The sequence below is a fragment of the Euleptes europaea genome, chromosome 6 (assembly GCF_029931775.1).
Source record: "Euleptes europaea isolate rEulEur1 chromosome 6, rEulEur1.hap1, whole genome shotgun sequence".
NCBI classification, from domain to species: Eukaryota; Metazoa; Chordata; class Lepidosauria; order Squamata; family Sphaerodactylidae; genus Euleptes; species Euleptes europaea.
Window position 1 is genome coordinate 50,818,241 of NC_079317.1, and position 15,513 is coordinate 50,833,753.

At 41.8% G+C, this 15,513-nt stretch overlaps 1 protein-coding gene across 1 annotated transcript in view; it reads right to left on the reverse strand.

The window, feature by feature from the left end:
* Positions 1 to 11,824, reverse strand: part of EXD1 (exonuclease 3'-5' domain containing 1) — a 35,081-nt gene extending 23,257 nt beyond the window's left edge. The window contains exons 1-3 of the mRNA XM_056851878.1: positions 11,692 to 11,824; positions 6,751 to 6,819; positions 2,921 to 2,978 (exon numbers count right to left, since the gene is read on the reverse strand). Of these exons, the coding sequence (XP_056707856.1) occupies positions 2,921 to 2,978; positions 6,751 to 6,819; positions 11,692 to 11,824 (260 nt within the window). The remainder of the gene's footprint in view (positions 1 to 2,920; positions 2,979 to 6,750; positions 6,820 to 11,691) is intronic.
* Positions 11,825 to 15,513: the final 3,689 nt, after the last annotated feature.

Below are 15,513 nucleotides of genomic sequence, written 5' to 3' on the forward strand. Positions count from 1 at the left end.
CTCATGATCATTGCAACTCCATGAGATGAGATCTTGCATGGAGCCCCAGACCGAGGGAGTTTGACAGTTAGGGTTGTCACCTTCTCACCAAGCTGCTTGGCAATAGTCTTGTAGCCCAGTCCAGCCTTGTGCAGGTCTACAATCTTGTCCCTGACATCCTTGGACAGCTCTTTGGTCTTGGTCATGGTGGCTAGTTTGGAATCTGATTGATTGCTTCTGTCGACAGCAGAACCCTAACCCTAACCTGGCTGGTTGATAGGGGATCAAATACTTATTTCACTCATTATAATGCACATCAGTCTCTGACTTTTGTCTTCTGGGTTTCTGGGGATTTTCCTGTTGTTATTCTGTCTCACAGCTACAATAAACCTACCATTAAAATTATGGACTGGTCATTTCTTCGTCAGAGGGCAAATGGGCAAATTTAGCAGGGGATCAAATACTTTTTTCTCTCACTGTGTTATATTAGTATATAGTAAACTCAAGGCCAGAGTACTCTAATATACTCTACAGGGGTGTGCTTTTAAGATCAACTTAGATACTCCAACTGGTAAAGAACACAGCATCTCAGTTGCTATTGGGGCAGCAAAGCATGCATATCACACCTGTTCTGCAGTCACTGCATTGGTTACTGATCAATTATCATGTTCAAATCAAGGTACTGGTCATCACCTTCAAATTCCTTAAAAGCCTTGAACCTACATATCTGCAGGACTGCCTCTCCTGCTATACTCCACTGTGTGAGCTTTATTCATCTGAGCATAGTCTTGAGGGTGCCATCCTTGCAAATTGGTAAGATCAGCAATGGCCCATAGACGTGCATGGTGTTGTCACTTTCATCTTATGGAATCCCCCCCCCAAGGAGATGAGGAAGGCCCCAAAACTGCTATCATTTTGCAGAATGTGCAAAACAAAAATATATAAAGGTATTGTTTAATAAAGGGATTAGAACTGTAGTATAATGGAACAGCTTAGGAGGATGCTTTTAAAAGGGAATAGAACAGTCTTCTATTGATTGTATTGCCCTACTTCTATCTTTGCAATTCACTTTCTGCATTATGGTATGTCATGCCTTAGGCTTAGACTGTTTCTGTCTGCATTGTTTTCTAATTCTGTAGTCTTAGTCATATTGCATTTTAATGGATCTTATGCTGCCTGAGTGCAAAGTATGAATCACAATTCAATCTTCCTTAAGACTCAGTGTGAACGTTGGACTAGAAGTGAAGTAAATAAATATGATACAAGAAATTTTATAAGATAACCAAATAATTCCTCTTACATAAATAATTATATCAAAAATGTGATTGCTTTTTATCATTTGATGACTTAAATAAGAGATCAGGCACATGCCCTCAGAGACTGAGATCCATGCTTATATTAATAGTGGGGTATATTAAGTGGTCTTCATTAAAGACCACTTCCTTAAAAAGCTATATAAAGCACTGTAAATTGATTCTATAAATAGTATACTGTATGTTAGCCAATTCTTTGCTATATTTGGTTTAGCTACTGAAATGCTTAATCTCATTCTATATTGCAGGGAGCCCCAACATGGTGCCCATGGGCACCATAGTGCCCACTGACAACTTTCCTGGCACCTGCCAAGTGCTTTTAGAAAGTGGGGAGGGACAGATTAGGCTTTTGCCCAGCAAGGCTTCTGATTGGCCTTTGGAGATTTCATTGCCTGTGCAGATTTTTAAAAAGAGCAGCTGCTCACACAGCACAAGGATCTTCACTGTGTGACTGATGGTAAGCCAATGCAGCCATTTTGTGGCTGGCTCAACCTCATGTAACAGCCATTTTGTGGCAGCCATTTTGTAGGCTGCACCCACCGCACTGTCAGAATTCCAAGGGTGCCCACAGGCTCAAAAAGGGGGTCCCTGCTATATTGTAACATCCTGCATTGTGACTAAGGGATATACCGTATTGTCCGGCGTATAAGACGACTTTTTAACCCAGGAAAATCTTCTCAAAAGTCGGGGGTCGTCTTATACGCCGGATGTCGTCTTATAGGGCGGGTGCTGAAACTTCCGAGCCGGACTGGAGAATCTGCCTGGGGAGCCGCCTCTGCTCTGTCCATGTCCGCCAGAGGAGGGAGGGGAGGCGAGTCCGGCGAGGGCGCTCGCTGCCCGGCTGGGAGTCGGAGCCAGGCGCGCCGGGGCGCACAAAGGGAAGCGCTCGGTCGCGCTCCGGCGGCGGTGCAAGGCAGGCAGCCAGGCAGGCGGCTGGCTGGCCGGGGCTGGGGCGGCCGCTCTCCCCACGTCCTTCTCCGCCTCCTGCCCACCCGCTCCGGAGTCGCGACTGCAGCCGCGCTCCAGCCCAGACTGAGGGTGGTTCGGGGCTGAGCGAATGCAGGCGGGTGGGCTGCGCGCTCCTCCTCCTCAGCCCCCCTGCCTCCCTCCCTCCCTGCCTGCGCGTTGGTGCGTCTGGCTCTGCTCTTGCAGCGCGGCCAAGAATGTGACCAACTCCCCAGGCGGGGCTCTTCCAGGAACAGGTGCCGCCTCCCCTCGGCTCGGCTCCCGGCCCTTGTGCAAAAGGCGAGCGAAGGGGGGCGGCAGGGGAGTGCGCGAGGGGTGGGCCTCGGCTGCAGAGGAGTATATCCCAAACTCTATATTTTAACTGGAAAAGTTGGGGGTCGTCTTATACGCCGGACACTACGGTAATTATCTTTTGTTAACCTCTACTGAAGGAGGTAATGAAAAATTTAAACAAAAGAGTTTAAGTTTATGGAAGAAGGGATCATATAGCCCATTTTGTAAGTAGTGAACTCACCAACTTTTTTTATATACTCCCTTGGGCTGTGCATAATAGTTTTCATTGGCAGCATCAATACAAAGAGAACTTTTCTTAAGGCTTGTCTGAATATCGAAGTTCTTCTGTCACTCCTTGAAATGGACAACTTAAAAGCCTTAATATGTACCTGGTAGGAGTTTCCATTCCTTCAGCTTCGCATTTCTTTGATTCATCAAGCAATTGCACTGAAACATATATGAACAGATTCTATTACTGATTTATCCTTTAAACACAAACTACATTTATCTCCAAAGTAAAAGCTGAGCTAAAACCTCACATGGCAAATCACAAATGTATGTTATTTGATTTATATCCTATCCTTTCCCAGCAGGGCCAGGCTCAGGGCGGCTTACAACAACAGTCACAACAATAAATAAACATACAAATGTAGAATTAAAACACATAATTTAAAACCATAGTTCCTAATCTAAGACAAGATAGCGCCCTGAACTATGCACCCACTTCATATCAGCAGAGCTGTTATCAATAGGGTGAAGCTGGTCCAGAAGATGGTAATAGAGAAGACCAACAAACAGCAGAGAACTCACAGGTCCAAGGAAAGGAACAGAAGACAAGGAGGGAAAGGGGGGGGAGGGGAGGCCACATGAACTACAATACCGTCACTATCCTCCACCATATGCCTAGCAGAACATCTCTGTCTTACAGACCCTGTGAAACTGAGCCAAGTACCACAGGGCACGGGTCTCACTAGATAGAGTTCCACCAGGCTGGGACCTGGCCCAAAAAGGCTCTGGCCCTGGTCGAGGACAGCTGGATGGTTCAGGGACCACAGACCACCAAAGAGTTTTTTCCAGAAGAGTGTAATGCCCTTGGGGGGTGTATTGGGAGAGGTGGTCCGGTAGATATGAAGGTCTCTGACCATTTATGGTTTCGAAGGTAAGTACCAAAACCTTGAACTTGATCCAGTACTCAGAGCACTGGTTGTATACAGACTCTCCACAGGATCCCTGTAAGGACCCACACCGCTGCATGCTGGACCACTTACAATTGCCAAAGCAACTTCAGGGGAAGCTCTGAGTAGAGTGAGTTACAGTAGTCCAGACTAGAGGTGACCACTGCATGGATTACTGTGGTCAGGTCAATGTGGGACACCTAAGGAGGTCAGCTGCCAGGCTTGACAAAATGGAAAAATGCCATCCTGGCAGTATTTGTGACCTGGGCCTCCAAAGAGAGGCGTCCAGAGTCACTCCCAAACTCCTGATGGAGGGAGATGGTGTCAGCTGTAAAGTAATTAAAGCAATAAGCAAACAAACAAACCAAAAACACCAAAACAGGACTACCCAGAATCAGAGAACAATGAAAATGAAGTGAAAACTATATAGAATGTTAAATTTTAAGACATTTATACCATGCACTATTATAAGGTAAATGGGACTTCAGTCTGATATAAGCTGTTTGAGAATCAGCATACCAAATGCAATCATTCTGAAGTAGTAGTACAAAGACTGCACTGTCTCTTCTAAAACCACTGGATCTGTTCACAAAGGAAGCTGATCAACAAGATGCTGATCTAGAAATGAGGTTGTGGAGGAGGACAGAATGGGAAGAGAAGGATATGAGGACAAATTAGGAAGAAACAAAGAAAGCAAATAGGGTTCAGAGAGGGAGAAATGATGGGAGATAAGTGTTCCCTAGATCCTTTTGTGTAGCTTGTGTATTCATCATCACCTATATACTAATAGCAAAGTCGGCCAAATCTAAGGATACTTAAATTGAGTGACTGGAGCTGTGAAGGGGCAAGACAGATCTTTCTATAAATTTGAAAAGGACCCTAGGTTTATCATTTTGGGGTGTTTTTTTTTAAACCCTCGCATGTATTTTTAAAGATTTCATATTTGATTAAAGGAGTACCTGTAGCTTTAAGCAATGGATTCCTTCAGTGGCTGTTGCTAGGCAACCACAGATTCCAGGCTTGTTTCTGTTTGTAAAAGGTAGGGGGAGGGGGCAGGGCTCTTTCCAGCCTATTTTTGGCCTTTGAAGGATTCATTGGGGCCAGGCCTGGCTAGGGTTGGCAGGTCCAGGTTGGGAAATTCCTGGAGATTTTGTGGTTGAGTCTAAGGAGTGCAGGCCTTGGGGAGGGGAGCCAAATGTAACGCCTCACCCTTATTAGAATACTGATAAATCTACAAATGTGAAGACAAAAGGATTTCCAATATGCCCTTCAGCAACACCAAGGTTTGCAATCATATGCATACGTAATGGGGACAAGCACCATTTAAAAACATACTTTTTGGATCTAACACAAACTTGATTTTCAATATTCTTTGCATTTCATCATGTATCATTTTCCAATATTTTCTTGCTTTTTTACAAGACCACCACACATTGTAAAATGTTACATCTATGCTTTGGCATACATTCTTTGGAAATGCAAAGAATATTGAAAGTCAAGTTTGTGTTAGATTCAAAAAGTATGTTGTTAAAGATTTTGCCTGATAATATGTCAAAAATATACAATGAACTATTTTATATGGTGACAGCGGCAAGAGTGGAGTGTGCAAGAAAGTGGAAAGCAGAAGACTACCCAAATGTAACTGAAAGGACAAATAAAGTAGCAGAATATGCAACCATGCCAAAGTTAACATCTTTAGTGCATAATAGACCAACCTCTGATTTCTATGAAAAATGGAAAGTATTCCTTGATTATATAGCTGTTAACCAATAAAAATACTAGAATTTAAGAAATGCACTGTCAGATATGCAAATATAATAACTCAAAGAAGGTGTAATAGAATTGAAGTTATAAAGTAAGTTCCAGTACAATGTAAGAATTTGACGTGTATGTTTCTAGGTTTTGATTTATCTGTTTGAAAATTTTTAAAAGCTTATTTAAAAAAATCAAAAAAGAAAAAAAAGGAGTAAGTGCCATTTAATTCAGTGGGGCTTCCAAGCTCACATGCATAGGAGTATGATTCAAACTGCTTTCCCTAAAAACACCCCTTTAAACTGTCATTGCCACTAAACCAGTTTGATAAATGGGGTACAGATAATGCTAGATAGTGGCTTGTCTAAGGCTCCTTATGAAAATGTATGGTAGAAGATTTGAGCCAGAAATTTTCTAGTTCACACCCCAGTCTCTTAGCCACAGTGCCCCACTAGTGCATTCTAATTATGCTTACTCTAAAAACCATAAGGTTTGCACATGTTACACCTGAATCCTCCAGTAACCACTTCTATTGATACTTTCAAAGACCGTAGATTGGCACAGCTATGCTTTACAGCTGCACAAAAGCAGACAAATTCCAAAGGGGTGCTGTGTCGCATAACACCTCAAAGGCATTTATTGTGGCATAAGCTTTTGAGAGCCACAATAAGTTTGTTAGTATCTAAGGTGCTAAAAGACTCTAATATATTAAGATCAACACACATTTTTTACTTTGCAACAAAAATAACTATATTCCTCTTGTGGAGTATTACTGAGCATTGGTCTTTGTAAAATACTGAACTTTTATAGACCACCAGTTACTTATCTCTGGTGAATATTCTATGTTTATATTTTGATAGCTCATTTGTAGATTTAAGATTTCTATTACTGTATATTCTAAGTGAGTTAATACGATTATACACATTTAAGTGTACTGCAGCTCAATTCAGTGTTACACGCGGTATTAAAATTGCACAGATCATTTTAATACTGAATAATTACTTCTTTTACACTTGGTTTTGATTTCTAGTCTTCAGTGACTTTTAACTAATGCTCTTATCAGAACTGCTGCAATTGTTCTTATTTAATGCACTTCTGAAAATAAACCGAGGACCTGTAAATCTTTGTATTCTTTAACCGATGTCAAAGTTAATAATGTGTAACTTTCTAGTGGGAGACAGAAAAGACAGCATTTTGAGTAGGAAATTAGAAATGGGCTAAGAAATCCCAGATTATATTAAACATACAAAAGAAACATGGAATTTCTAAGTATTATCAAAATACATTCTCACCATTCACAATTTCATGACCAAAAAACATCTTCACTCCTGGAACACACCTACCATTTTCCAAGTTCTTAACTGCAAATAAGAGCAATATCAATCACTAACTGAACCACAAAAATATATATTTTATTCCAATAATTAGAACTATAAAATGCACATGGAAACTATTTTGCAAAAGAGCTTGCCTGAAACTCTTGATCATTTTCTTCATTTGTACCGTATGCTTGCTTGCACAGCTTAGTCATACTGATCTATGGATGTCATATTATAATATTTTGAACATGTGCGGTATAGCAATCCAGTTTATTCACACACACCCATAAATTCTTTAATGTTTTGCTTTGCTCCTCCCAATAGGGTCTGTTATCTTTGCCTCTTTTTTCTAGGGCTTGTTCTGCAACTACCCAGGGCCTTCTTGGTGACTGTCCTATTCTTATGGAAAACCTCCTGGAACAGGGTTTTCAGCAAACCTGTGAAACAGAATTATTCTGTAGAGCTTTGGGGGCATGGGCCTTCTAACTTTCCTAAAAGGACAGCAAGCAGAGGTTGCTGGAAGTAGTGGAATTGTCACTATAAATATTTAATCTCACTGTTCATTAAATTCTGTATGACTCAATCATTATCCAAGGTTTCTGTTTGGATTATCAGTTGCCTAGACACTTGGGCTGCCAACTCTGACTTGGGAAATTTCTGGAAATTTAGGGGTAGAGCCTGAGAATGGGAGGAAGCCAAGTAGTGATATGATGCCATATAGCCTGAAGCTGCCGTTCTCTTCAGAACTGTTCTCTGTAGTCTGGAGATCAGTCATAATTCTGGGAAATCTCCAGGCTCATCAGGAGGCTGGTAAACCTAAATTATCCTGATCAGTCCCCATTTAGGATACTATCAGATTAAAGGTATAGGTCCCCTGTGCAAGCTCCGGGTCATTCCTGACCCATGGGGTGACGTCACATCCCGACGTTTACTAGAAAGACTTTGTTTACGGGTTGGTTTGCCAGTACCTTAGGCAACATGAATGTCTCTTTTCTACCTCATTCTTCAAATCCTTCCAGAACAACTTCTTCATGGACTACTTTATATCTGTCGCTGTTACTACTCCCAGATAACTAATGATACCCCAGCCTCACTCTACAGCAAGCTTTTATCTCCTAGAATATACTTACTTGGAAGTAAATCACATTGATATCATTGGTTAGGACTGTTAAACCCTCTAAGTGCTACCTATGCTTTATACAGTGCCTCATACACTGCCTAGGTTAAATATTAAATAAATATAAGTGTAGTGGACTGAACCAGAAACACTTACACAAATACAAGTGCTGCTAGACTTCAGTTCAGAAATCACTTATTATGAATGCTTGTCTTTATTACTAGCTTACTGAAATCAGTGGTGACTAACACCCCATGGGTATGTTCCCAGCCTCAAGGGCTGCAATCAAAAATCAGAGGAATCTGAGTGTGTGTGTATGTACACACACACACAGCCATCACTCATATTAAGTTTGTACAAATCCAAGAACCCCAGCTTCATAATGTCAAGAAATAGGCTGCTACGTTAAGTATCAAAGTGCTTTTAGTACTTGGTCTTTTCAGCATTACTACATCTGCATAGAAAACAACAGAATGTTAAGCTGTTAATTGGTAGGCAAAGTTCAGCAGGAACCTTCCGCATGCATGACTGAGCAGGATGGCTCTATGTGTATGGTTCAAGTTATTTCCTTGGAGCTTGTCAGTAGATGCCAGCTATTGAGCAACCCAGGAAGTGCAAGAGTAGCCAGCGTCTTACAGCTGAATAAAATATGGAGTGTCGTTCATATGCCACTGCTGTTAAAATTCACTCTTGCTCAAGATGACTTGAGTAAAGATTAGATATATATTTCATCTAAAAAGACAAATCTCATCCAATTACACTGGAGTGTGCTTCCAGTACAATAAGTCAGTAGGAATAATTCCAGAACTTCTGGCTTATAGACAGTTGCTGAGGAATTTTCAATTAACTCTCATTATTATAAAGTATGTCCAGTATTAGATAAGAAACTCTTGGAATCTAATCAGTGTCACTGGCCTTGAGATTCCACAAACAGGCTCTGAGCGTACAAAGGGCTGAGAGGGATTGATATTAATAACAGTATTCTACTGATAACAACTGCACAGAAGAAGGAATTATTTGCATTAATGGATTATTGCTTATGTAAACACGTAACACTTTTCAGCATAGCTACATCTTAAGTACTGGAAAACTACATTCACTATACTCTATCTGTAAGATGAGCAATGCATATCAGCAAATATTTCTAAGACTTGGCTCCTAAGCCTTGTTTCTTCTTGTGCAGCACCATTTTCCATTGTGAAACCCATTCCTCTGTCATTAAGCACTTCCACTTATGAAACACCAATAAAGTGATCTGCAGCAGAGAACCGCCTCTGCAAAGGAAGAAGAGGGGCGCAAGAAGAAAAAAGGCGTAGGATCCTAGTCCAAGAGGCCTGGGACAAGTTTCTGTGTTGTCCTTGCTACAGCAGACTAAATATTGCCACTTGTCTAGCCATTTCCAGTGCTTATCTTGTCCAGTCTCACAAGCTAAGGCCCTTACTTATTGCACCTGAATATTAAAAGAAACAGAGGGGCATTCAGCTTTTCTCTTATTGATCCAGAACCCCATATTCTTAAATACAGGAAATGACAACAGACAGAACCACAGGCAGAAGAAAGGAACGTTGTTCTTCTGTCTAGTCTGTCAGGAACAGGTACCTCAAGAAATGCCAACTAACCTTCTTCCTTAGTTCCAGAGCTACCTGGAATTTGGGTGGTTTAAAAAGAAGGCTAAAATCCTATGCTCGTTCACTTGGCAGTAAAATCCACTTTACAGCTCAACATGGGCAAATCAGGCTGCTCCTACAGGGAACCACCATTGGTGGAATAATAATGCTGTGTTTCCACATTTGAGCCATACACAAATAGCGTGACACACCTATAGGACATCTTATATAATCATGCTGAGATTCCTAACAAAGAACAAAAACTATGATGAGCACTTCCTTGTCTTTTGCTTAGGGATGGTCAATTGGAGGCTTATGGATCAGATTGAAATTGGAATAAAGGCCTCAAAACATTCTGCCAATGGATTCTGCTCTATGACAAAGAAGTTTTCCCCCCAAAGGGCAGAGGGGTACTGTGACAGATAGGAGGCTGTCCTGCCCTTGGAAGGAAAAACAGCCACTCAGAGTAGCCCACAGGACTACTGTTCCAGCAGCTAATCACCTTTTAGGAGGGGGTTGGGATGTTGGAGGGAAGCACATAAAGGGAGTTCAGATCTGCCTCAGGTAGAGAGCAGACATAATTCAGGTCTGGCTCAGGAAAAAGAGCGGGCAAAGTGAGGGGTAGCGTTGCCTGGGTGTGTAGCAAAGTGGTTGAGCTCTATTTCTAGGACAGAATAGAGTACCGCAATTATTATGCCTGTTTCTGGTGATGTGCAGAACTTGCAATTTTTAGTCTGACTCTTGTGAAAGGGCAGGCTGGTGTGGGCGGAATCCTAAGTGGGTATGAGAGGATCCAACCTAGGGGCTAAACAGTAATAGCCTGTTTGAGTCTGAAAGGGTTACAGAAAGTACAAGCTACAACTGATATAATTTTAAGTGCCTCAGTCAGGTTTCTCCTTTGTCAGCCTGGAGACCTGTGCCATAGTTCTATTCCTTAAAACTAAATAATATTGTTGTTTCTGTTCAAATCCTGCCTCAGTGATCGCCTTAAACCACGCATACTTGCCTCTCAGCAGCGAACCCCAAAGCCTATGCTCATGCTACCTTTAGAGCACCTAATAACTGAGGGGAAGGTTTCTAGATTAAAACAACCCTAGATACCAGAAAATCATAGGAGGCTGTGTGTGTACCCTCAGCAAGAAAGATAGGCATGTCACAGGTACATTCTATACTGTAGGCTTGAGCATAATAATCCATTTTAAATCTACAACTCAAACTACACATTATATGTAATATGTGTTCTCTATGGGGAATTGCACCCATAGAGCAGCTGCAAGTTTCTCAGTGGAACTCAATTATGAAGAACAAGAACCCAATTTGGATTGGGACTGTAGCATGGGAGGAGGAGGGGCTTCAGCCTTTCCCATGTGCCAATTTTCTGACCTAGAATAATCGGGAGGGGTGTTGTTTACCCCATAAGAGAGCTGCAAAGCACTCAATACTTGCACATACAGTCCCCCATGGGGCAAATAACACCCCCAAGGATGTTTTGGTACAGGAAAATAGTGCAAGGGGGAAGCAGAAGTCCCTCCTCTCCCCTTGTGGTATGGGCCCAATCTGAACGCCCCCTGAAGCATTTCAGAATTAACTTCTTTCAGGAAACTCACAGCTGGCATCCTCATGCAAGTCCCATGGTGATCATGTCACATGCTACATGTAGCTCATGCCTATACAATGCACGGTTTCCAGGCCAGCTCAGGGTTCTGCCAAACAAATGTACATTAAGAGTTTCCAGTTGAAACTTAGATTCTCAGGCACTTGAGGCCCAATTCGAACCATGGCTTGAACGGATAGGGAGCCTTAAGCCTCCCCCCACCATCATTTCCCCAACTTGAAATGGTCTTGAGGGAGCTATTATTCGTCCTGTTGTGGAACAAATCCATATTGTACCCTGCTGCCGCCCTTTGCCTGAGAGTCAGTTTCAGCAGGGAACTCCCAGTGCACATCTGTTTAACAGTGTTTGGGGATGAGCCCAGGAACAGTGTATTGCGAAAGGCTCTCAGAGATTTTATTAGGGGAACCACCTGATACCTTGTGCTTCAAAATATACTTCTAGTTCCTAAAGAATAGTGTGGGCTCTGAAAATATGTTATAGATACTGTCTCCACACTGATGTAGAAGACAAAGAATCTCACTAATGTTTACATACTATTGGATAGATAGTAAAATAGTTCTAAATAAAAATAGAACCTCTGTTTATAAAGATACTTCGGTTGGAATCCACATGTTGCAACACTCCTTGGAATACGCCACATTTCAGTGTGATTTTCACTGTTTTCCCTAGAACATCACTGAGGAAGTGGTAATCACTGCTAGGATCCATTATAGCTCGTCGTCAACGGAATCTGGCTTTCAGCCTAAATGAGAAACTAAACAGAGAAAGCTTCTGTTAAAATGTTTCCAGAAATATCCATATCTAAAAAAGAACTAGAGGTATTGACACATTTAATAAAACATTGTCCATGTTTAGCTTTATATTCTATATACTTTGGGGAAGAAAAGATACAGCCACCACTTTCCACCACCTTTAAAAACACAGGCCTTGTAGTGATTTCTTGACACACATAATAGTAAAATAACATATCTGGTTTGAATATAGGAACTTCTCAGCATAAGGTAATGCAGACAATATAATAACTTTTAGATTCAGAAACCAAGTAGCCATTTAAGAGTCATATTTAATCTTTATTTTAAATTTCAGGTTATAAGATTGTGTGTGTCTGTGTGCAGTACCATCAAGTCGCTTCGAACTCATGATGACCATATGAATCAATGTCCTCCAAAACATCCTGCCACTTACTTCCTTGCTAGTTAAAAAAAGATGAAAGTAGTAGACAGTTATGTCTCCTACTTAGGTTTAAAGATTAGATAGGCTACCTCAAAAATGGTGAATGACAATTTTTACTGTGATAGCTAGTTTTTGTTTAATGTCAGCAATCTGGTGTGACAATATCAATTAGATCCATTTTTACAAGCTAAATTAACATTGGCCAATCCAGATCTAAAAAATTAGAAGAAATCTTTTTTATTGAAGGCTTGGATCAGTAGGGGAATTTTAACATTGGACCAATTGATAGGTTATGATTATGAGTTTCTGCCATTTTCTGAGCTGAGGTCTAGATATGACTTGCCATCTTATGTAGAAGGGCGATACCTACAGTTGTGACATTTGTTGCTATCTAAATTTGGCCCTGAGGCATTAAGTGACTCAGAATCCCCTTTGCTCCTGGAAACTCTAATTGGATCAAGGCAGAAAACAAAAGCTACAACATTTGTTTAATAAATATGACATGCAAAGTCTCAGGAATGAATGGAATAAGGAGCTAGATCGCCCTATTTTTTCAAAGCAATGGGATAAGTCACTTGAACCCTTAAGCAGAGCTGTAAGCCTCTGCTGTCTTTCCGAAATGTTTCTTATTGGACAGAAATGCTGTTCCATAACACCAGTTCTGCCAAGACATGCCTTACTTCAGACCACAGAACCACTAAGGACAACCCACTATCATGTTTCTCAGGGTCCTCTATTTTTTACTTTTGTATCAGGCAAATCTCTGCAAAAGAAAGATCAGAAACATCATCATGTTGCTACAAGAAAAGGTGTTCCTCTGTAGGAAAGGGGGAACTCAGATAGCAGAACGAAGAGAAGATTAGGAAAACTAGCAACCTATATGTAACTTTACATTTGCTTAAACGCTATTTTAGATAAACTAGTAAAACGTGGATTACATACTTTTCCGTTTAAATTTAACTCACAGGACAATCCTAAGAATACTACTGACAGATGCTAAGACTAGAATTCTTTCCATGTCCATCAAATAGAATCGGTTTAGCAAGAAATCTTACACCATAGATCAGGGGTGTCCAACATGGTACACATGGGTTGTCAAGGAGGTCCGGCCTGCCCTCCAGCAAACCGGTTCCTCCTTGGGTCAAAAGTTGCCAAACTCCCCACTGGGCTTCAGGACTCTCCCTAAAGCACAATGCAGGTAGACTCTGCTACCTTGTCGAGGAGACTCGGTCTGCTCTCCAGCAGGCCGATTCCTCTGTAGTTCAAAGTCACCAAATATTTTCCTAGGAAAACCCAAATTCCTTACTGTGCCCCAGGATTCCCCCTTTGAGCGCAGTACAGGTATATCGCCCCCAGCTCTCAATTCCAAAAGGCTGGCTTTCCCAGGGATGAGCTGAGAGCTACTCTTCCCCAGCCAGTTTCCCAAAAGTCAAAACAAGCAAAAACTGTCCCTGCAGAGTAGAGCTTCTGCCAGGGGAGGCTTATTGCCACAAAACACTAGGGTAGGTGGTTTCTCACACACACACACACACACACTCAGGCACTTGGATTTAGCCCTGAGACCCAAAAAAGGTTTCTCAGACTTCAATATAAAGTCTATAAGTTTATTTAATAAAATGTGCTCGTTACAGAAAGGAAATTGTTTGTGAGGCGGATAGCATAAAAACAAGAAATCTTAGCAATCTCTAACTTCACAGTAGTTCTTTAAGTTTCAGGCAAAATAGGCAGTTTCCAAGAGAGTAGCAAATGCAAGGTTTTAGTTGATTTATAGTTACCAAGACCCAGGTTTTGGTCCTAACACGCAGAGCGTCAGTCCTTCCTGGTTGCCAAAAGATGATGATCGCTTGGAGACATGACCAGCATGTCCCCCTCCCAAGCTTCATGATTTTGATTAGAATAGAGTTCATATTTATCTCTCCCATCTCACTGGGTGATGGCCATTCCGCCCAATGAGATGTTGGGGATGCAATAAACTTCTAAGATATTTGGCATGACACCGCTAGGCCTTTTGAAGTTACAGATGTATTTGCATCTCTGCAGCAATACAAAACATCTGGGCTCCTTCAAGCTTTTGAGATGTCAGGCTTCTAACAGGATTGTCACCAAAAGAACAGATAGCTGATTTACAATAGGAAGGCTTTGAAATGGAGGTGCTTTGAAGTGGAGGTGGCAATGCCTCCGGTCACACCTTTCCCCCCAAAGTGGAGTGGCTTCCCATGGGAAATGGGAATGGTTTCTCACGGGAATGGTTTGTGAGAGATCTGGTCATCAGCTCCCAGTTTGATATCAAGACATTGAAGACATAGAAGGCCACAGAATGAACCAAAGTTTGGTGATCAGAAGAGCAAGGTTGCTTTTTTTTACATGGGTACCCACTGACACCTTTCCTGGTGCCCACCAAGTGTTATTAGAGAATGGACATTTTTAAAACATTGCATTGGCAGCAACTGCCACCACAGCACAAGTATCTTCACTGTGTGATTCAAGATATGCTGTGGCAGCCATTTTATGGCTGGCTCTGCCTTCTGCAGCAGCAATCTTCTGACAGCCATTTTGTGGCTGCCTCCACCATGCTGTGGCAGCATTCCAAAGGTGCCCGCAGGCTCAAAAAGGTTGGGGACTCCTGCTATAAATACACATTGCACACATGCAGATGAACACCACCCATTCTTGTTAAAGTGAATTTAAGACAAACTAATGCAGCAGCTGTGCAGATAGTAGCTTTTGGTCCCAGGAGTTCCCCTTCTTCCACGGTTTCTAGAACAAGAAGCTACAAGGTTATAGGTTCACAATAACAAGGAGAGGAGAGCCCATGTTGCTACTACTAATAAAGCCACTGTAACAAAAGATGCAGTCTGGTCCCAAGACTAAGAAGCAGTAAATTAAGGAAATAAAAATAGAAAATATTGTCGAAGGCTTTCACGGTCAGAGTTCATTGGTTCTCGTAGGTTATCCGGGCTGTGTAATCGTGGTCTTGGTATTTTCTTTCCTGACGCTTCGCCAGCAGCTGTGGCAGGCATCTTCAGAGGAGTAACACTGAAGGACAGTGTCTCTCAGTGTCAAGTGTGTAGGAAGAGTAATATATAGTCAGAAAGGGGTTGGGTTTGAGCTGAATCTGTCCTGCAAAAAGTAACAAAGGTAATGTGCTAACCATTGTCCTGTAAGTATCAAGATATTAGCACATTATCTTGATACTTACAGGACAATGGTTAGCACATTACCGT